The 22,806-nt window shown below is 35.7% G+C and overlaps 1 protein-coding gene across 1 annotated transcript; it reads right to left on the bottom strand.

The window, feature by feature from the left end:
- Window positions 1-1,459: 1,459 nt before the first annotated feature.
- Window positions 1,460-18,017, bottom strand: GUCY1A1 (guanylate cyclase 1 soluble subunit alpha 1). Its single transcript, XM_069855741.1, has 8 exons — window positions 17,609-18,017; window positions 14,645-14,706; window positions 12,974-13,032; window positions 11,226-11,935; window positions 9,327-9,812; window positions 8,663-8,806; window positions 6,378-6,532; window positions 1,460-4,445 (listed from the first exon to the last, which is right to left on the bottom strand). The coding sequence occupies exons 1-8, from the start codon at window positions 17,855-17,857 to the stop codon at window positions 4,244-4,246; spliced, it is 2,067 nt and encodes a 688-aa protein (XP_069711842.1). The 5' UTR covers window positions 17,858-18,017; the 3' UTR covers window positions 1,460-4,243.
- Between the last annotated feature and the right edge of the window lie 4,789 nt (window positions 18,018-22,806).

Raw genomic sequence — 22,806 nt, 5'->3', positions numbered from 1 at the left:
CCAGCCCTGCTGCATATTTAACATTCAGATCCTATTGTTTGTGCGCAGGAGAGTACTTTTCTTTAATTGTTGTGTCTGGATTTAGCAGAGGTACCAGAACCATTGATGATCTTCCATCTTTTATTTGTGTTTCAGTACAAGAACAATGCTGAGAAACCTAAGACAGTGAGTTTTTTGCTTTGCAGAAAAGGACTGACAGTGAACTCATGCAAATGGATTAGGAAATAAAAGGAGGTGGGAAAGGTTATATCTGATTATTTCCTTCATATGCTGTTGTGAGCAGCCATGCCATCAAAGATGGCTTTAGAGGTCTAAAGACTGTTGTGGTACACATCTTGCAGTCTTCAGAGGTAGAAAAGAAAGCCCTGGCTTTCATTTCAGAAACAGCCTCAAAGTTAAATCCGGTTACTGCCAAGCTGGCTACTGATAAACTGGAGCAGGGCTTTGAAAGTAACACAGTGCCTTGAACACCGTATGGCAAATAGCCACAAAAATTATTGCTGTTTCAGGAAACAAAAACTCCCCTTCCACTGCTTTTGCAGAACAATGAGCACACATGAAAAATAGTAGCAGCTAGAGTGGACTGCCAGGTTATAGGATGGGTGGAGTTTGAAAAGGGGGCCCCTTGCCAAGATTCAAGAGAAATTCCCCTTAATTCTGATGGCTTTCAGATGGAAATACTGATTCTGCCTCCTGTACTATCTGCTGTAGCTGCTTCTGGAGAGAATGCAAAAGAAAATAATGGGAGAAATAAACTGCTGTGGGGAAGGTCTGAATTCTACCTTTGTTTTTGCAGAGTAGTGGTTTTGTTTTGATTTGCACAGTAGTTTTTTTGCTTTGATTTTGCAAAGTATTTCAGAGAGAAGGAAAACATCAACTCCACATTGATTGCACTTCCTCTAAAAGCAGCAATGAGATTTTTTTTTCCAGCATCTCCCCACTATCTTATCAGGTCTTGTCTGAATGAAATAAAATTAGCTGAATTTTTTTGCTATAGCTTTTACTCCAGCTATGTCACTGTTAAGACTCAAAGGACCCACTTTATTTATTTCAAGGGCCATTTACACTTCTTTGGCAAAGAAACTGCAGTATGATAAAAAAGTATCTTCCATCACATAGCGTAAATGTAAACAGGAATCAGCCCCACAGAATCTTCATGAACTAATAAAAATTCATATAATAATGAAGCTGTTTCTGGATGTAATATTAAGATATTTATACGAATAGCATTGCATAGTCTCTGAAGACTTTAACAATATCATAAAACATACTGTACAAGGCATCAGCTTAAAAACAACTGTTTTATTTCTATGCAAAATCTCGCAATATTGTATGAGTTAAATTGCCTTCCTTTTGTTTATCTCAACCATTTGCTTATTGGATTTATCTGTTTCCTTTTTTCCCATTGCCTTTGATTTAAGTGAAAAGGTTAGTTAACAGGTGAAAGGACTATTTAAGATCTAAGTGAAAAGGTTAGTTAACAGGTGAAAGGACTATTTAAGATCTAAGTGAAAAGATTAGTTAAAAATAACTGTCCCTTTATTAAATACATATTAATTCAGTAAAAATCTTAAACAGAGGAATAACTTCAACAAGACCTGAATTCTTGTTATACCTAAAGCTAAGCATAGACTTGTGTGGCTTTTTGCAGAACACAAATACATTTTAAAACACTTTCTTGAATCATTGTCTTAAGATGTGCCTAAATCCTATATACTTCACTGAGATACCAGTATATTGTTCTATGTGCACACTTAAGCACCTTATCAGGATTCTTCTCTGAACTAAGGTTGAAGTCGACTTGGGAATGCTTTAAATAAAAATAATAAAAATAATAAAAAGCAGTTCTACCCTAGCTGGTAATGTAGCCTTGGGTGTATTAAAAAAAGAGAAGAGTTATAAAAAATAATGATGGAAGATTAATTTCAGCTGTAATAAGAACTTTGGCCAAGGGCACATTTTACTTTACAGAGAGACACTTAGGAAGGTGTCAGGAACTGCCAAGGCGAACATTCTCCTAAATGACAGATTTATATGAAATCTAGCTTTGAGAATGGCCATCACCCAGTCCAGCAACAGTTCTTTCTGAGGGACAAAAGGAAATTCACTCCTAAGAGTCCATTCCATTTGGCAGATACAAAGGAAGAAATCCTTTTTATTTAAAAGCCCATTTGTTTGCTAACATTCAACAGACAACATGGATGGATAGATTCCTTCTGACTTCAGTCATTAGTGGCTTAATATCATGACCCTGCTGAAGAGTCAGTAGTCAAATACTCTCACATTTTGAAAACAAGGAGCACCCACATATGACTGCTAGTAGCCTCTGGGTATTTATGTCAATAGAATAAAATTTTCTGACCAAAATAGTATTTCAAAATCAGTTGCCAAGATCTGCATAATTCTTGTTTCCTTGAAACACTGCTATTAAAATGTAACAGATGTGTTCTTGTGCATGTGTTTGTATATATGGCGCATGCAAGAAAGAGATGTGTGCATATCTATAATATGTAGAGAACTCTCAGGCTCCAATTTTGTGTCACAGAATTATTGTTTCTATGCATCTTGGATGGATAAAGGAGACCTTAAGCAGGTTTCAATGTTTCAAGTTTTGTCCATTTTGTCCAAATGCTCACAGCAATTCTGAATTAAAATATGCTTTTAATATATCCTTGGTGCTAGTAACTTGTAAAGACTTTTCTCAAGACTTTAATGGTATATGTTCTGTACAAGTTTATGCTGCAAGACAGTAAGATAAAACACTACACTGAGCTTCAGAACAAACCAGTGAAGTTCAGAATATGAACAGAATGGCACCTTAGTCTAATGTAATTGCTCCCAGAATATATTCAGAGGGCAAAATCCAATTCAGTGGAAAGTAGCTTTTATGGCTTGATATGCCAAAACTCAAGAGTTTAAGAGGTCATCATAATAATAATAATAACAATATCTGATACTACTGGAAATAATTGTATATGTGTAAGCAGTGCCATTCTCCATCCTGCAGCTGGAACCAAACTGTGCAGCACAGAGAAACTTCTGTGCAGATGGACTTGCCAGTTAGAGAGGCAGAATCCTAAACTCAGGATTTGTAACTTGCTCTTGTTCTGCCAGTTCTAGAGGCAGATCCTTGAGAGTTCTCCACTCATGTTCCACAATCCACAGTAGAAAAGCTTGTACTCTAGTAAAATTAATACTTCATACATGAGTTCATATGTTTTAAAGCATTTCTGTTCACCTGTAGATTCCCCTGGCAACTCTAAAGTGAGTACACCATAGGTATTTCAATGACATGTCATAACCACACAGGTGTCCTTGAATAATGATCATAGCTTTAAACTGGTGTACTTCTGTTCCACTTTATACAGTCTGACTGGAACTTCCTTTCTAAGCAGACACTCCAAAGCATGTTTTAGTACACTTCTTTTAAAAAATTCAAATTTAAATGACAACAAAACCTCCACATTTATTGCTCTAGTACATAATAGCAAGTAGATATTATTTTTTGTAAAGTATTTAAAAACCCCTAAGAACTAAAATATTATTTCATGATTACAGAGACTTTAGTATGTGATTACAGTGCTTTAATCTATATTCATTTTATACAGAAAATACAGTTCATGAAACAGTAAGCAGCAAACTCTTCTAAGTCTATGTATATTAGCTACAATTAGTAGCCTGATCCAGAACATGCTGAGCACCCTCTACACATTGACTCCAGCCAGTGGTAGAAGACGGTCAGCAGCTTCTAGGATAGGGCCCCAACAATGCACTGAAAGAAATATGTGATAGCAATGACAATATTTTAATGGATATTTTCTTGTGACATCACTAAGAAAATATGTTTTAATAGTCATTGATAAGCACCAGCTCATAACACTGCATGTGGCTGCATCACTTGCACGTTACATTTCCTGACACACTGCATCTACGATACATCTAGAACTGTCAGCACAGAGAGAACTGAGAAAGTTGTTACATAGCACTTAAAAATTACCACAGAGAAAATGTATTTTTTAGTAGCATTTTCAACAGTGAACTTGCACTATTATTTCAGTGACTATGTCCCTTATGCAAAGGAAAAGTAAAAAGTAGTCGGTGACATACTTCCTGAAATTTTAATACTGGCTTTCAGGTGTTAACAATCTAAAGTGCTTCCATGTTTCATACATTCTAAGAAATTTTCAATTTATACAAAAAAAATGAAAATATTTATAAACTTATTACATTGTGAATGTACAATTTAGTCTATTCCTGTTTCCTCACCCAAAAAATTGGCATTACTATCTTCCAAATCCTTCTTTTGAAACCAAGTCTGTGAGTTTGTTCCTTGAATATAAGCGTCCAGAAAATAGCAAATTCCAGGGACATCACTGGGAAAATTTGGTGGAAGTTCTTCTCTTGAGCGAGGTGTGAACACAAAACCTGGATATTCCTTTAACAACCTGGAACAAAAATGAAATATCCTGATTAAAAATTAATCAGTCACTAATTGTTACTACAAGTGCAATAATTCAATAATTTTTCATGTATGGCAGGGCAGAATGTAGCGGGGCAGAATCTAATTCAATATGTTTTAACTAAGGAAATACTGAAAAGCTTATTTACTAAACTATTCAGATCCTTTTACCAATTCTAATAATTTTGCATTTTTACACGAGTCCACTAAACCCAGCAGTCTATGTCTGAAACACACATTGCTGGTCTACAGGGATAAATACTGATGACTGGTATCTCAGCTTTCAAACAATTACTGCAATACAGAGGAATCTTGCAAGGTGCCATAATTTTATCAGTAAGTGTTTAGAACTGGTGTAGGAATAAAAAGAAAAAAAACACTAAAAATGAAGGTTAACACATCATCAACTCTATCAAAAAACCAAACACACCACAACAATAATAACAATAGTTTACCCTTTAACCAAGCCGCCTACTTTCTAAGCACTCAGAGGACTAATTACCTTTCTTATTTTTTTTTCAACAGTATACTCATTTCAAATATTCTCTTGAGATGAATATACAGCTATGCAGAAACCTACTTAAGCCACGAAGAATAGGCAAGTCTTGTGTGGATGATGTGTCTAATGGTCTTAAGACCAGTGTAATTCAAAATTATTTTCCATATGCATATGGAAATAAAATCACTGTTAGCCAGCACTGTTCTGGCATACATGAGCTCGTGCAATGATAATGCTATCTCTGTATTTGTTCAAAAAGGTGACTTGCTGTGTTACTGTGCTCCTTTTGTCTATATCACTTATATGAGATAATCTAACACTTGGTACACTGTAAATCACACAGCACATGCTGCAGGGCATGTCAGGATCCTGTACCAAATTCTCTGTCTGATATTGGTCACAAGATCTTGCCACAAGGCATTATTGGTTATGCAGCAGTGGATTCAAGCTGGGTAGGAACAACTGGCTCTCCAGGCTACAGTGAGGGCAACAGAGCTTCCTTTAAAGGGAAAAAAATAATTTAAACACATATTTCTGCTTATCTTAAGAAAAAGAAACAATTGACTCTGTCAGCTCAGTGGCACAAAACTAAGACCTGGACCTGGAGTTCAGATGTAAAATGCTGTTACCATTGAATTCAAACCAATTTCCTATTATTTCGCTTGGCACCCTTAAGACACTACTACTTGGCTATGAACGTGTTGCAAGGTGATTTTTAGGTAAAGTTAAACATATAATACAAAGGGAGTATTAGGAAGACAAAGGAAAGATGCTGCTTTTGCCATGGAAAGCCTGCTAGCTGTCTGCATGATCACTTAGCACACATTACTAGATAGGTCTGATCTGAGTGAATAAATAATACAGCCTAAGTTTCATACCAAAAGGTTTAAACTGAGTTGGGATCAAGACCTGTACAAGCTAACACAGGCATGGCTGATTCATTGCAACCTATTCATTCATCTTCCCTAACCAAAAGTGAATGAAGATGTGTAGGGTGATGCTTAACAATTCTTCAGTTAGGTTGTTATTTTCAAGGGCACCTGCAGCCAGACTGGTGTCCAGTTCACACTGAAAGCCACATAGCTCAAAGAGGAGCAAACTATAAGAAAGAAATAAAAAAAGAAGAAAGCAAGAGGTATATAGCTGCAGGGTAGGAAGCAAAATATGCCCAGGTGGTCCATTTATTTAAAATGTAACATCTGAAAAATAAATATCAGCTGTTTTGTTTCACCCTTTTCCTAGTTGCTACTGGTTCCATTCTGACTAAAAATAACCATGGTGTATTCATGAGCAGTCAGGTAAAAAAAAGAAGGAAACTAAACAGCAGTATTTCACAGGGGAAAAGAAAAGAACAAGAAGATAATAATCTATTACAGTAACTACTTCAAGTGGACAATTTCCAGATATGAAGCACTGTACCTGTAAGTTGTTGGGCTGACATTTATTTTTCTAGGTATACTACAAGATTCAAACTTATTGGCAAGGGTTACATTATTTCCAAAAAGGCAATAACGAGGCATTTTAACCCCGACAACTCCAGCAAAGACAGATCCAGAATGAAGACCAATGCGCATCTTTAAATAGAAGACAGAAAATATCATTATTAGGTTACACTAAATTGTTAAAGTCAGTTTTATAAATTATTCTTCTATTAAACAGAAGGAAATAATAAGCTACTAATATAAATTGACTTAGTATAGTCTCCCTGATATGTCTGTATTCTGGTCATCACTGCTTATGGAGAAGAAACTAGCTGATGCTTAGCTTGCCTTGCATTTATAGTAAGTAATCCTTCCTCTGATACGACTGTGATAACACTGGTTTCTGTGGCAGTAAATTCATCTGGAAACATCATAAGTTACTGTGACATTTGAATACTTCCCTGGCAGGAACTACATGACACAATGTTGTTAGGCTGGTGACCATTAATGACAGCACTTGCTGTTAAGGTCAGAAGACAAGTCTTAGCAACAGAAAAGGAAATACAAATATGCTGTAGTTCCAACTGAAATCTATTGGCAAGGTCACACACAGAATAAAACCAAAGCCTTGAGTACAGAATTTTCATAATCGTTCAAATTATTCAGAAGCTGACGTGCTTTGATATCTCTTCTTTGTACCTCATGCTCAGTTTTTTGAGGTTGCTTAGCTGGTGCTGCTTTTGGTGTTGATTTCTGGATTTTTTTCTCTTACGTGCGTTATACATATGTAGACATGTTTGTTCCAGAGTAGCACTTAAACAATAATGGCATGATGTTGGGAAGCTTGTACATCTATCATGTGTGCTACTCTTTAAATATCTAGAGAATATGAAGAAGTCACAATTTCTGTCTTTGAGTGGAAAAGCAGAAAAGTTTGCAACAAAAGCAAAAAGTACTCACACAGCAAAGATGGCTGAAATACGTGCATTGATATAGAAGACTGATTTAAAGGTAAGTGGTTTGCAGTCACACCTTTTTCTCTGACAATTTATATATAAAATAATAGTAGACTGTGTGACATATTTGTTTCTTTTGAAATGAACCAATGCTTTCATGAAGCATTTCCTTACAATAGATGCATGCTTTCATTAAAACCAGATTCTTTCTTTTTTTTCTAAGAAGCTTCTACTAGGTGCCTATACAATGCAATTTTTTCTCTCTATCTTAAAAATGCTTTTTAAAATGTAATAGCATTCCTCATTCAAAATTATAGAGGTTGTACTTGTCTGGAAATTATAAGCATGTAATATTATTGTCAAGATGTTTCCTGATTTTTTAAGCATAATTTAATTTGATATTGTGAAATACAAAGAGAATGACATTTATTTATAAAATAATACTGTTCTCTATGATAAATGTGGAGCATGTAATCCTCTTAATAACCATTTTTTTTTGTCTTAGGATATAAATATTCCTTAATCTAAAATCAAAGAAGCCTAAAGTTTTCTAAAGGAACAAGTAAATAAATGTTAAGTAAGATAAATGTTAATAATGTGCAAATGAAAGACATAGTGAACTGAGACACCCATATTAAAAATAATAGGACCCCCGTCTCAGTACAGTTGAACTTGGCAGAAGGTCCATATCATTTGTCATGATCTCAGGCCTGCCTTTTTTTTTTTCTCAGTGAGAAGCAAACCTACATAAAAAATTCAGTAGATGTGTATGTCCTGATTGAAAGGAAGCCATAAATATAACTAACACTGAATCTAACAGTTTCTTTGACAGCATTAACACCATTGTCTTATGGTAGTGGTTCAGTGACTGTAAACCAAGAAGAGTAACAGAATCCTTTAAAAATGTGTAGATTAATACAATCAGACAATCTTTGATTATTCATATTTATATCTGTCATCTCAAAAGGCTTAAGATATTCTCATTGGGTCTAACTTTGAGAGAGGATTAATCTCCTCATTAAAAATCAATAACAGAATATGCTGCGCTCCTGACAAATTTATTGCTACTGAGACAAAAACTGCAGCATCTTTTAGGCTGATTTTTTTTAGGTTGATTTTCAGATCTGTTTCATCTTTACCTCTCCACAAAACTCTCATTCATAGAACTAAGAAGAACAAGAAACTTCTCCAGCCATACATTCTTGATTCCCCAGCTTGCCTGAGTTAATGCAATGATGTAAAATTTCCTTAAGACAAAAACCCCAAAAGCAACTAAACAAACAAAAATGCTCACTTTAACCATATAAAATACAATAAAATATATGACCTTGATAGGCTCTCCATGGGGAGACACCACCTCATCTGACAGCTCCATCATCTTCAGGGCCATCAATGCTATTTGAACAGCATGTGTTTCACTCTCTTTGTGTAAACCTCCAGCGACACAGTAGGCATCTCCAATAGTCTCAACCTAAAACAGGCATATTTGTTCTTTACTGTTAGACTGCTTGACATATAAAGGAATAGTCTGTAGCTTCAATACGAATTCTACCTACATAGTAACGGAATCTTATTTGCCCTGCTAAATTACATAAGTCCTGGGTAAATCCAGCAGCATTATTCAAAAGGAAAATTTGCACAACTTTATTTATTGCTGGGCATGATGTGAAGTTACTCTTCCTTGCTCAATGGCTGTCAGGCACTCATTGCTACATTAAACACCTATCTACTCCAGATCCACAATACTGTCACTGAAATAAATTTTTAAAATTAGCTCTTAAGGTTTGACCAGATTCCCTCTTGGCTGCATGAACAGCTGATTGTGTTGACTTTTCTGTTTTGTTTTGTTTTGCAATTTATCTTATTATATACATTCCTTATAATAAGGTTTAGGTCAAATTAATTTTTGGACTTCTGTTATCCTCTGTTTCATTTAGTCTTAATTTCCTTTCTTGCCCCAGAACTCCATAGAAATGCAATAAATTGTGTACCTTGTAGACATCTAGCTCTCCACACTGGTAATCAAAGCGAGTATAAAGCTCATTAAGCATGGTGATAACCTGCATAGGTGAGCATTGGGAACAGATGGCAGTGAATCCAACAATGTCAGAGAAAAGCATTGTAACATTATTAAATTTCTTGGCTTGCACAACTTGTCCCTGCCACAGCTGCTGAGCAACCTCTCCAGGAAAAATTGAAAACAGAAGATCTACGGTCTTCTTCTTTTCTTCTTCAAGTGCTTGGTGGGCCTGCTCAAGAGTTGCTTTTAACTTTCCTAACCTCTTCTTCAGTCCATCTTGAGCTCTGGCCTGCTCTCCTATCAGAACAACATCTCTCAATGCATTGTGAATGGGGATATCTGAGAGGTACAATCCACGTCCCGTAAAATCTTCTAGTCTATCCACACAAGGAGATCCCAAGAATAGGATGGCACTGGATTCAAAAATATAGATCATTTGGCCTTTAAGATCCATCACCTAAAACAGTTAAAGACACAAGAATTCATGCAAAACATGCATGGCAAAGGTTTAGAAGCAAGAAAATTCAGAGGAAATACATTTTGCTGAAATGCAGGAAAATCAGACTGGTCCATAGTCCTTACATTTTCATTTAGCTTCTTAGGAGAAAACATGGGATGCTAAATCATAGAGCTATCAAATAAGTTTATTTTGCTTAGCCTTCCAGTACAAGAGTTTAACCACAACTTAAGGAAAAACACCTAATTAAGTCTGAGTATCACTATCAGTTTTAGCTTAAGAGAAAAAGAAAACAAAAAGAATTTTTGTGCATTTTCATCTGTTGATAAAACGTTAATGACTATAGTGGCCTATGAATTTCTGCTAATTACTATTTCATACACCACTTTCTTTGTAAAATAAAGTGAGAAAATATGCTTCAATTTTACCATAGGATGTTCAGTACTCACAGTGATTAAAAATTAATGGCATAAATGGCAGAAAAGAAAACATTTTAATGATCTATAAAAGCAATATATTTGGTGTGAAGTGTTTTTATCTCCCTTCTGTATTCAATTGTGTAATGTGTAAGGTGCTCCAGAGCTCTGTCTAACACTGCTTTGAAGATCATTTTTTGAAGAAAACCTGTTACTTGCTAATAGATATTTGCCTATATAAGTACATAAAAAAGCAAAGCAGAGTCTACTACTCCCTGTACTCATTAAACTGTTGCCTAGCGAGATGAAGTAGCTAATCAGTGCTGCATTTTTTCACACTTCGTTAATAACTGGATGAAAGCTTTTTTTTACTGTTCTTCATTTAAGTTCTTGGAGTGTTGAGCTTGAACCAGTAATTCATTGTGGATTGCCTCAGGTGTAAATAAGCTGGAATTCAGCTGGGGATCATTATGAATTAAAGCAGTCATTGAATAATCAGTGGTTTTTACTGGGACAGATCATGTGCCACAGACTCAGCAAAGTCAGTAAGTAAACCCATCAGCTGAAATGAAGTGGGACCTTTGGCAACTGCATGTGATGAAAGCATCAGAATATCAAAGACAACAAAATACCAAAGATACCGCAGTCTGAAAAGAGCACAGGAAATGTTTACTTCTTTCCCCAAATCCTAGAGCTGTTGTGGCTTTCCCTGTCACTGTTTTTGTGTTGGAGATGCCCTTATCCTCAGCACCATGGAGCGTCATTGGCTTTGTCTCAACTTACTGAGTTTATAGCAATATTCCAAATTCCTTTTTTTTTAAGAAAATAAAGTTAACAGTCAGATTTTACTTGTGTAAAAGTCTGAGAACAGCATGTTGATCGAATATTTGCTTCAGAATCTGAACAAAGTTAGAGTGCCCTCTTTATTCAGTTGTATTGGATGTACTTTAAGAAAACAAATTCATCACAGACACAATGGTTAGAAAAAATCTCTTACCATGGATGATTTCATATCAGTATTATCCCATCTTCTGACTCGTACAGTAAACTGCATATTTAGCATTGTCATTATTCCACTAAAAGTGCAGCTTACTTTGGGGGTAAGAATTTCAAAATACTCTTCAAAATTGGGTTTAGCTTGAAATTCCCTCCTGGTCAAAAGTCTTCTTATCCCATTTCCAATTTGAAGAACTGACATATCCTTGTCAAACATAAAATGAAATGGGAAAGTCTTACAGAACATAGAGGCAGGAATCACAAGTGAAGACTGTGGTTTACATGGAGATAGGGAAGGTTTTGCACTTTTGACTTGTATGGAGTACAGCAAATAAGGCTGATTAGCAAACTCAGTGCAGTCATTATGGAAACAAGGAGGCATGAGCATCACTTCTACCTCAGTTTCATACAAAATATGAGCTGCTGCTTTAATAATACCAGACAGAATAAGACTTGTGATTTTCTTAGGAAAGAAATAATACACATTTAAGAAGTCCTGATCTTTCTCCAGGCATAATATGGAGGCATCTTCAAGTCTGTCCTTTTTTCCTGCTTCTTGGCTGTGGCCACTCTGCTTCAGCAAAGTAGTGAAACTGTTCAAGAAGTCTTTAAGGGTTCCTCCAATAACCCCTAATATGTGTTCATCCTCTTCATAGCATATTTTGAATAGCTCTTCCCCAAGAGATTCCCGTAGAGACTCCACAGAAACACCTGCATGGAACCACATTTTAGTCAGAACTGCACACATCATGCTGAATCTCAGGCTAACCTCCACTTTTCTTCATGCTAGACCAAATCAAATTAGCAATATCCTTTCCTGATCCAGCACTGACACCTGAGGGTCCTCTCATTTAGGACTCCTGCTGTAACCAAAAACATACTCATGGTGCTTGGAAAACAGGGAGACAGTCTTCTTTGTATAGATGTAGACAGAATAAATGCATGTTTTGGCACATGATACAACACAATTCTTTTAGCTTGATATATATAAAAATATATGTAGATATGAAATAGAAATAAAATAAGAACTCAAATATTTAAAATAAAAATAGAAAGTAAGGCACATGCAACTGTAAGTACTATGCCTGATCCAAAAAATTAAATGACCTTAGGAATATTCGAGGGCAGTGAAGCTAACTGGCACAGAACAGCTCACATCTTAGCTGGTAAATTTGTTTTGACAGGATAGATGCATGCAGACTCACTGCTGCAAATGTTCCAACTCCCCAGCTGTTACTGGGAGTTATTTGGAAAAGTGTTATCTGTCACAGGCCAACTGTATGCCAAGACCAGCCTAACAGTTTAAGTGTAGAGAAGATCACGATTCAATTCCTGGAAATCATGTTAATTTACTATTACTGATGTAGCCAGAGAGATCCATATTGTAAATCACAGCTGTTCTCTTCCAACCGGCTGCAGTCCTTCAGAAGATGAAAAGGATGAAACAGTTTTTCATGAATATAAACCGGCAACTTATTACTGAATATGCATTACAACTCCCTTTAGACGTTGGGTTTGGGGGTTGATTATTCTTTGCTAGCTCAGACTTGAGAAACTTGTTTCTTTAGCTCAAATTTTGAAATCCTGAACTATTCATTGCAGAGATCAGAATTTAGCCTCTGTGTTGTCAGCATCACTGCAACCCTGACATCGAGAAAATTATTTCTTACTAGATGTTACTTTCTATTTGTAATCTACATATAATCTATGTATTTTACATATATCTGTTATTAAATAAGCTTACGTTACCTGCTGCATTAGCATGATCACTGATTAGTTTTTCAAAATCTTCTCTATCCTCAGTTTTTCTGTAAAGATCATAAAAATATAAATAAACCCCATGAAAAATCAAGATAACCATGGTAAAGCCAGTAAGTAACCGAAGTTACGTACTCTGTCTTTAATGTGCACAGATCAAGTTTTGCTGATCAAATAGGCAGTTTTTCATTAATTCAAAATAAGAGTCTTGGCAGGATCTTAGATTATCCTGCACATTTGTAATAAATTAAAGTTTTAGTTGTCTGAGCTCAGATTATAGATTGAGGCCAAATGCTATAGACTGTCATTGATTAAAAACTCTTAGGCTGCAACAGTCCTGTTTTTAATTTGAAGCCATAACTATATTGCATAGTTTATTATAAAATTTAATTGGAATTTATATTCAAGCCTTTATTGGCATTACAGTGCATTAAATTCAAAAGAGGAGAAAGGTATTTCTGTTTTGAGAGAGGAAACACCAATAGTAACAATTAACTTCCAAATTAGTTGTTCATTGGTAGCAACGCAGGTTCTGTGATACAAAACTGCGGCCCTCTGAGTTCTCTGAGGTCAATAAACATCAACCCAAATGTCAGACCCAAAATACTGATAAGGACATGTAGCTTAAATTAACCTCCATATAACAATAAGCTTTAAATACGTGCTTTCTGAATTTTTTCACTTGAAATACTTACATATATTTATACACAAAAGCAATACTGACATTTAAGATCTGTTGTACATTTGCATTATTACATCATTCAGAACAGCCAAATAATTTTTTGTTTCAAACTAATATTCCAGGAACCCACAAAAAATTAAAGATAGGGAAAATATGCACAACAATAAGCCAGTCAACAATTGTAATGCACACCTGACCAGCTGTCTTTGGTTCAGTCAATGCATGTAAAGCGCGTTAAATATATCAAGTATAATTTTAAAAGATTCACTGTAATTCTTTATTCTTATTAACATAAGAAATAGTGCAGTTTCCATCTTCATTATTGTTCTCTAGTTTTGAAAGGACATTTATACTGAGACGCTTATTTTTTCAGATGCATCCCGTAAATAGAATCCTCTGTGTATGATGAGATGCTAAGAAATTCTCATTCCCTACAAGGCTCAAATGATTAGTACTAAGGAGTGCTGAAAATCAAGCTGAGTTCTTCAGAAACAGAAATCAGAAGCCAAGTGAGCCCAGTGAAACACGTGTCACTATCTGTAGTGTATGATTGTATTAGAAGCCAAATTTATTTGTTTAATACTAATTGTTTGCATTTAAAATTCTTCTCCCGGGATCTTAGAAACACTGGATTAAATCCATACACAACCATACCTACCTTTCCACCTATACCTAATAGTCTCTTGAGTTCCTCCAAAACGCTTGCTCATTTTAAACTAAGTCCTTGCCTGCTTCCCTACACAAATGGCTAAATTTGCCCATTAAATAAACTTCGTGAATGACATAAATATTTGTGAATACTTTAAATAAACTAAATCATTATTAACTTACAGTACCTGAAATATTACACACTGATTTGACAAACTAATTGAAAACACATTTCAGACAATCCGAATTCCAGTCACCACCCCAATCCATATGAACCGTCTGCAAAACATTTTTGCTGCGAAGTTAGTTGCAAACCCATTACACTTACATACCTGGTTTCTTTAATTCTGTGTTTTGCAAGTGTTCGCTGAAGTGCAAGATTTAGTCTTTCAAACTGGGGAAGAAAAAAGTTATGTTGATTAAAATGTCATTGGTGAAAATCTAATCATAAGAATAAAATTCTTTTGCAGAGAAGAATTACTTCTCTGTAATAGTTGCTTCCTTAGGACTAGCATCTTTTGTCAAGATGCTTTAGTTGTTAGAAATGCTGTGTCATTTCTGTGTTTGAGGCTTGGTTTATGTTGATGTCTTCAGCTCCAGTAACACTCTAATTAAGCTGTTTAGCTGATGTCCTCCAGTGGTTGTGCTTTATAAATATAGCAATGTGCTTTACCTCCAAGTTGCAGGTGGAAATAAAGGCAGTGCTGCTAAGAAGTAAGTAAAACTAACCTAATTTTCTATAATTATGTGCATCCCCCCAAACACCCTTCCATGGATGCAAAATGTAGCAAGAATTTTTTTCGATTTAAAATATATTCTCCTAACAGAAAGAGCCAGTTATATTCTGCATTATGCCCACAGGAAGCCATTAAAAAGTGGCTTTTCTAATTAGTAACTTTTCTTGGACTACAAAGAGTTCAATTTTTTTCAGGACAATTTTCAGAAGTGTCAAGACTGAAATTGCAAAAGGTAACAAGAATTTCAAACGCAGCTATAAAAGATCAAGACAGATTCTGTGCTTCAGATTACCTCTTCTATTTTCAAGATTATTGCTTTTCAAGATAATACTATTTATTTTATATTTATAAAAAAAATAATTTTGGCTATGTATGCTGCAAACCCAAATTTCCTCCAATGAAAAGCTAGTCACTGTAGACAACCTTTGTAAAAGGACTCCGTAATAAAAGACACTTTGGAGTATCACAAAAATTTACCTTAATTTACCTCAATTCCATGGTTCCACATCCTTTCTGTAGTTCCTAATTGGAACAGATACTTTTTCCAAATGTGCATATTTCAATTTGTTGGGGTCAGATAAATGGTCTCAGGTATGTACTCTATGATCACTCAAAACTCAAACTTCCCATAAAGACAGGGTGATAGAATGCTGCCGTTCCAGAATTTGGATGTAAGGCTTGCTTGGTCCAGCTTTTCTCTGGTTCTTGTTCCCTGAAGAAACTAGTGTTTTCTACTGCATCTCTTACTTTTTGTATTTTCAGAAGCTTGCACATGCGAAGAAATTATGTCAAAGAAAGGCAACATATTCTGGAGACTTTTTCCAAGCAAACACCTAAATTGAACAACTGTTCTACCACGTATATGAGTGCAATGTAAATTACATCTCTGTGTAAACTGGTACAGTAAGCCTTCCAATTCGTTACTTATCTCCAAGTAATGTTTATATATTTCTGTAAACACCCAAAGAAGCAAAGAAAACAATCACACATGCTACATTATACCTCAAATTTAATCAACACTTATTCTGGATTCACTACATCCTGGGCTTCAATGCAGAACTCACTGTTTTAATGAGGAGTTCATGGATCAATCAGGGTCATAATGTACCCACTGTTTTGGAGTTTCCAGTTGGACAGAAGATAATGTTAGGTGCTGATGGTTAAATAAAGTAAGGCACTATTAAGTATCTATGCGATGAAACAGATTTTTTTAAAACAAGCAAAAAACTTCTATGGAGAACTGGGATTGGGTGGATGCTTAGATTTTGACACAAAATCAGCATGAGACTGGTGTACTTGGACAGATGTTCAAGGAATATGACTTGAAGAATTGTAATGAGCAGTGACAATTACCTTGAACTTCAGCATCTCCTGGGGCACATGGTCATAATACCCTTGACTTTACCAAGCTTTTGTCCCAGCTGACGAACTAGGCCACTGTGATGATAACATAGGCAACTGCATACATTTATACCACTCTTAAAAAAAAAACCCAAACTAATTATTTCATTAAAAATCCCACCAATATATATACTAGAAAAGCAATACAGCAATTGGAACACCATAGAAACGGTGCTTTGTCAGCCAGTTCTTGAGTTAAAAGCCCTTTCCTTTATACGTTTAAAGATTAGTTTAAAGGTATGGATTTCCTCCATGGAAGTGCAGCAGCAGGAAAAAGGGGTCTATTGAAAGGTGATAATGTAGAGTTTTAATGAAAGGCTAATAGATGAAGAGTTGTGAAAACAGATCTGCAAATAGATATAACAAAACTACAGCACGTTTAGTAAGGTGCATTAAATGTCAAGTAATAGAATTGTACTTAAGTGAGTATACAGAGTTGGCCATTTGCCACTTGCAGTTCCAACCAGTCAGTTCCTTCACACCTTTCACAGAATCTGAGGCAAGACCCTGATGATTGTTATGGAGCGGCCTTTTTCATTTTCTTTTTACAGAGAGAAGCCATGGTATTCATGTCCAGTCAAGCAAATCACTGTGCATGTTCTGTACCTGTTTCAGTTCAGTTGGAGCAGAGACATAAGAACACGTCTGTGGCAAACACAGACCGTATTTTTTAAAAAAACCAATATGACATAAGTTTAGCATCATAACAGGTGAAAAAAGCTATTTTAACTTTTGTGATAATGACTAATGCATGTAGCAGTATGCATTCAGTTATGTGAATTGATGAGGTGATCACATAATTTACATAATTAGGTAACAAGACAGAATTTTTCTAGGTGTATCTGTATGTAAAAGAATCGCTACAGAAATACATGGAACAATTAAAATGATCAGTGAAAGGTTGCAATTACAAGGCAAAAATATAGGGAAATACAGGGAAGGGATGGTGTGACAGTGTACAGAACTGATTGTGGTAAAATTTTATCCAGAAGAAATAGAAGAGGATGAAACGAAGATTTAAACTATGTAGTGCAACATAAGAACACAGATTCTGAAGTCAAAACAATTTTCTAAAAGCTTAAATCTCAAGGCTTGCATAAAATGTTTAATAACTATAATTAAATGCTACTAAATTATTGTTATGTGGCATCTATTTACCTCCGGAAAGATTAGTTTGCAGATGCTTTCAGTTAATGTGTGCAGGTACACTCTACTTCTGCTTGTTTTCCTTTGTGGAAGGTTTCCTTGAGCATCTTTTTCATGGACTTCTTTGCAGATGGGCAAAACTGCTCTAGAGCTGGTTTCTGTGCAGTCCTTGTCATGTTCCTCAGTAATGTGACTTTGAGTCAGTAAGGAGAAAGGACATTCCCCTGTGATCTTCAAGTCTTTCAGTTTTGTACAGAACATACTGTACTAAGTCTCTCTCTTGGGATTAAAAATACTTGGCCTTGTGTTCAATAGTTCTCTTCTGTTTACCAACAAGAGCAGAAGATGCTGAAGTAGTTGATACAGCACCCACTATGGAAGATTATTGGATTGGATCCGATACTGGAACAAATGTGTGCCCCTACAAAACAAGAAGAAAGAAAAAAATTAAACCCATTTATTTTCTCTTTTAAATTCCTGTGACACGAGTTTTACTATCTGTGCATTAAAATAATAGCTTTTCTAGGATACTGCTCCGGAAAGCACTTAAACTCGCGTACCATTTTAAGCATGTAATCCCTACTGACTTCAGTGGTTTAGGTAATTAAAGTTGCGTGCATGGTTAAGTTCTTGGCTGAATTGGGGCTCTAGTGATTAAGGCAAAGAAGTTGTTTTACCTGATATATCTTTGGTCACATTGACAGATGAGGTTTCTGAAAGAGTAGAGAGCAGAATCCTAATGAGAAAACCTTTTTAATTCTTCATAAGCAGCTATTAAAAGCTACCTGATACAACACAAAGAAACTGATTTGTTACGGATACTTAAATCTAAATTAACTTGATGCCCAAGATACCCATTTTGTTATAGAGAAGTGTATGATTACAGCTAGTACTTGCACCACTGGAACAGCAAACTGTCCAAGACCAAAGGTTAGCATCTCATGTAAAAGCCACTGACTGGTGACAACTAACACCATGGGAATGTGACCACATAACTGATGTAGTCGTTTGGAAACACTATGCGATTTTTGTGCTTTTGAAGGTAATATCTTTCAAAAACACATTAAAAAAGGCGGGGGCTGAACTTCTTATCTTAATAGTTGTTCACTGTTAGTTACATATATTTCAGTAAGACTTAATATGAAAAAAGCTCTTCCCTTAAGGTCTTCATTTTCTATTGACTGTATCTCATTGAATCAGATCCTTTCATCCTCATATAATACTCTAACAAGGTAATCCTTCAGAGTGACTCTGGAAGCAGCTGAAAGTATTACATTTGCCTCCCTGGAGATCCAGCACAATAACTATTTCTCTCACAGCACTGTAGCTTTAATCAGCCAGTGCACCACACGGCTAATTTCTGTCCCTGAGACACCCAAAGGGCTTTTGGGGTCACACAGGAATTGTACCAGGGTTAAAAATAACTAATTCCTTGACACAGGTTATGAGCTGCTTGTTTTGAAACAGCTGGAATGAAAGGCACAGCAGAGGAGTGCTGCAGCCCAGTGCCAGTGATACAGATAAGAGGAGGAACAGGCAGAAGCTACTTTGGCTGGACCTGCTGCTGAAATAAAATATTTGGCAGAAAAGGCCCTTTTAAAGTATGCTGTAATACTGATGGTGTCAAGCCAGCTTCTCAGGGACATCTGTCAAAATTATTGAAGTATTATTATAAGAATAAGCACAATGCTAAGAACAAGAGGCTGAAGAATGTTTACATAGCATATATTTCTGATTTCAGTTTTTACACAGACACTCATTTGTTTCTACTGCATGGAGAGCAGTAATGCTTTGTATTTTAACACTGTATGCTGTCGTGTAGCGAATGAGGCAGTGAAAAATTTCAAGCAAGAACCACACTCTTAATACAAAATATACATGATGCTTTTCTTCATTATGTAAGCATTGTTATATATATGTAGAAGTATTTTTATTCAGAAGCCAATATATAACCTTATATTACTTTACTAAAAAAGAAAAGCAGCCTCCATCCCCCCCATTTTCCATAGTTACACTGTTCTGTGTACTGAAATAAACTTATGAAAAATAGTAACATAAATATATATGGGCACCATTGGCAAAGGGTAAAAAAAAATATGGCTTTGTTATATCTTACATATATACTGATGTGTTTTTCTGAATTTGGGTCTTACATTTCAAGATAAATCCTCTTAAAATTTATATCAAATATACCAGCATTTTGAAATAAAAAAAAAATTCTTAAATATATTTTGGGGAAAATGTTTAATAAAACTTTTAAAACATCTCCCAGTAAATGTAATACTCCATTTATATGTGCTGCTATTTAAAAAAAAAAAAGTTTCTCTGTGAAGAATGCAAGATTGAATTAATGGTTAAATTAGATACCAACAAATATTTACTGCATTTGCACTACACTAACAACAAAGAAAGTGAATGACCTTCAGCAGTTATCAGTAGTTTCAATGGTCTGGGCTTCTTCCTGCTGGTGGAACTGTTTCTCTTTTTCTAGAAGGCAATAATCTGGAATTATTTGGGGGTTCACTTCCATGCTACTACACAGTATTTTAATTAAATTACACTTCATGTGGTAGGAAAAACATCCAGGCAAGTAGAATCAGCTACGTGAAGGAAGAGATGCCATTATTTTACATCTGGAAAACCTGCAAGTTTCTAGAAGCTGCCAAGTGGGAAGGTGAAGTCCCAGAAGATGGTCAAGAGCCAGGACTTATTCAGGGACAAAATGGACACTGATACGAAGGTCCCTGAGCCAACAAACCTGCTAGACATGAGCTACTATGATAACAACTTCTTTTTGCGGTGCAGCCTGGCATCCTTTGTGCTGCAGGACACCCACATTCAGCCTCTTTCTGCCCTGCTGGGGACTGGAATTCATGCCCGTGCTCTGAAGATGACCTTGGGCTCTTTCCAATTGCTATTTATGACAAAATCATCACTGGTTTGCAAGAAAGTGGAGATCCAGGATATTTCTAGTAATAATACTGTTGTACAAAATCAGTATCATTAATGTACGCATCTTTAAATTCCAAATAACAATGGCACAGATCCTAAAGAAAGCTTCCTGCAGAACTATTTTCTAAGTATTCTGAGGTTCTTGTTTTCCCAGAAGCAACTGGGATGGTCCTTAGATAACATATATCCCAGTTCAAAATCATTATCAACAATAGGCATAAAAATTTTCAAGCAGTGACCAATTCAAGACTCTTCCTGACCCCTGCAATTACAAGTCCCTCTAAATCACATCTTTAAAGAAACAAAATGGAAAAAATGATTCCATTACAGTTGAGGGGATTCAAACAATGAAAAAAAAAAAAATCAACATACTAGCTCTTCCTTTATGAAAACATCAAGCTTACATCTGGCATCCTAAGTGCATCTTGAACTTAATATTACTAAGATTCAGGGAAAAAAGTCTACTGTCTACTGCAGGAAAATCTGTCTTGTTCAAATGGTAATAAGAGAGTTGTTTTAAAGGTTTGACAGAAGATAATGAATCACCAGCGTAGAGTGAAGAGATGAAATTTCAGCAGTATACTGGACCTTAAAAAGGTACGAGAAAGATGATGGCACACATCGCAGGTTAAGTGAAACATTTGCAAATGTTTTTCAAGAATGATGAAAGCCAGCCCTCCCGTTGTTCATAATGTTTAAAGACACCTTCTGACCATCACAAAAATGTAAGAAACATAAGGAAATATGGGAAAGGATTTAATTCCTCTCCAAATATACTTTGAGAGAGCTCAGCCCATGGGAGAAGCGGTGTTTAATGCGATTTCTCCAACTCTGTCATATTAATTGCTGTCATATTTGTCTTGGGAAGCAAATTTAAAATTAAAATTAAATAATCTGCCGTGAGATCAATACAAGCAACCAATTTATTCAGTGTCTGGCTGAATGCAACATGGCACTGTGCCACTCAGAAAAATGAAGATGACTTTACATAGTACAGTCATAGCAGCAGAATAACTTAACAGTGCTCAAAATGCTTTGTACAAACACTTCATTGTATATTTACATCTGCACTTGTCTTACAGCCAAAATGTCTTCCTGTATGCTTATTTGTACTAGTTGCTTCTGAATATTTCCCTTCGCTAAAACATATCCTTGACAGTGCCATAAAATAAAGTGCAATTTATCAATCAGGCAGTAAAACCTACTAAGACTAACACAGTCATTTATAAGAATTCAGCAATACCACTTCTTAACAGTAGCTAATCTTAGCTTATGGACATGGCACAAAAATTAGAAGCAATATTAAATACCTTTTTCACATTACAAGCAGTCCCTCACTTAGAGCAGGACAGAATACAGTATTATGCTATAAAGACTTTTTATTTTTAATTGTTCATATCACTGTTAGATGAACTGATGCCTGTTGAACAAGAATTAAAAAAAACAAACCAAAACAAATCAAAACACATTAATTTGTTTTGCAGCAGTCAGAAAACAGCACAGACTGCATCTAACTTTCTCCAGCACAAGAAGGATTGTGACACTTGCAGGAGCTCAGTGTGGTCTGGGAGCCATTGCTTCAATAGAAGCAGCTGTTAACTTCTATCTTGCCTTTACATAAAATGGAGGCTTGCAATTCCCACTCAGCTCTAATCTCTGCAGGATTCAAAATTCACTGCCTTTTGCCCCTTGCTGGTCAGTATGGCTCATCTGGAAGCCAGGCAGGAACTGACTTTTATACACATGCAAAACACAACTGGCTTCTAGCAAGACAGGTTAGTACCCATCACCCCATCAGTCACTGTGGATTTAGCTGTTGTGCCTGTCAGCAGAACAAACACAGCGAAAATAGCTGAAGCCTACAATTTTATCTTATTAATCTGAAGAGCAATATCCACACTTCTTTTTTTTCTACTTCTAGCGCTGCGTGTAGCAACAGAATCAAAGCCCTGGTGATTTGTCCATTTCCAAGGATTTTAAGGAGGCTTCTAAAATACTCAAGAAAAATTGCTCAAGTCTGCATCGATATACAAGATAACAATTTGAGAAGTCAAAGTGCTTATTAGACTTATTAAATCCTGTCTAAAAAAGTAACCTTCATTGTTAACTTAAACATGTTCAGAGTCGCACACCTTGAAAACATTAATTTGTTTGGCCGTTGTTGCTTTGGAAAGCACAATATGTAAGTAACTGGAGGAGATGGGCAAATCTGTTTACAAATTTCTTAGTGGTACTGAGTCGTATCTAATGGAAAAATG

Source organism: Phaenicophaeus curvirostris, chromosome 4 (assembly GCF_032191515.1).
Source record: "Phaenicophaeus curvirostris isolate KB17595 chromosome 4, BPBGC_Pcur_1.0, whole genome shotgun sequence".
In the NCBI taxonomy this organism is placed as follows: Eukaryota; Metazoa; Chordata; class Aves; order Cuculiformes; family Cuculidae; genus Phaenicophaeus; species Phaenicophaeus curvirostris.
The sequence above is the reverse complement of the archived record's forward strand: the minus strand, read 5'-3'. Positions and strand labels throughout refer to the sequence as shown.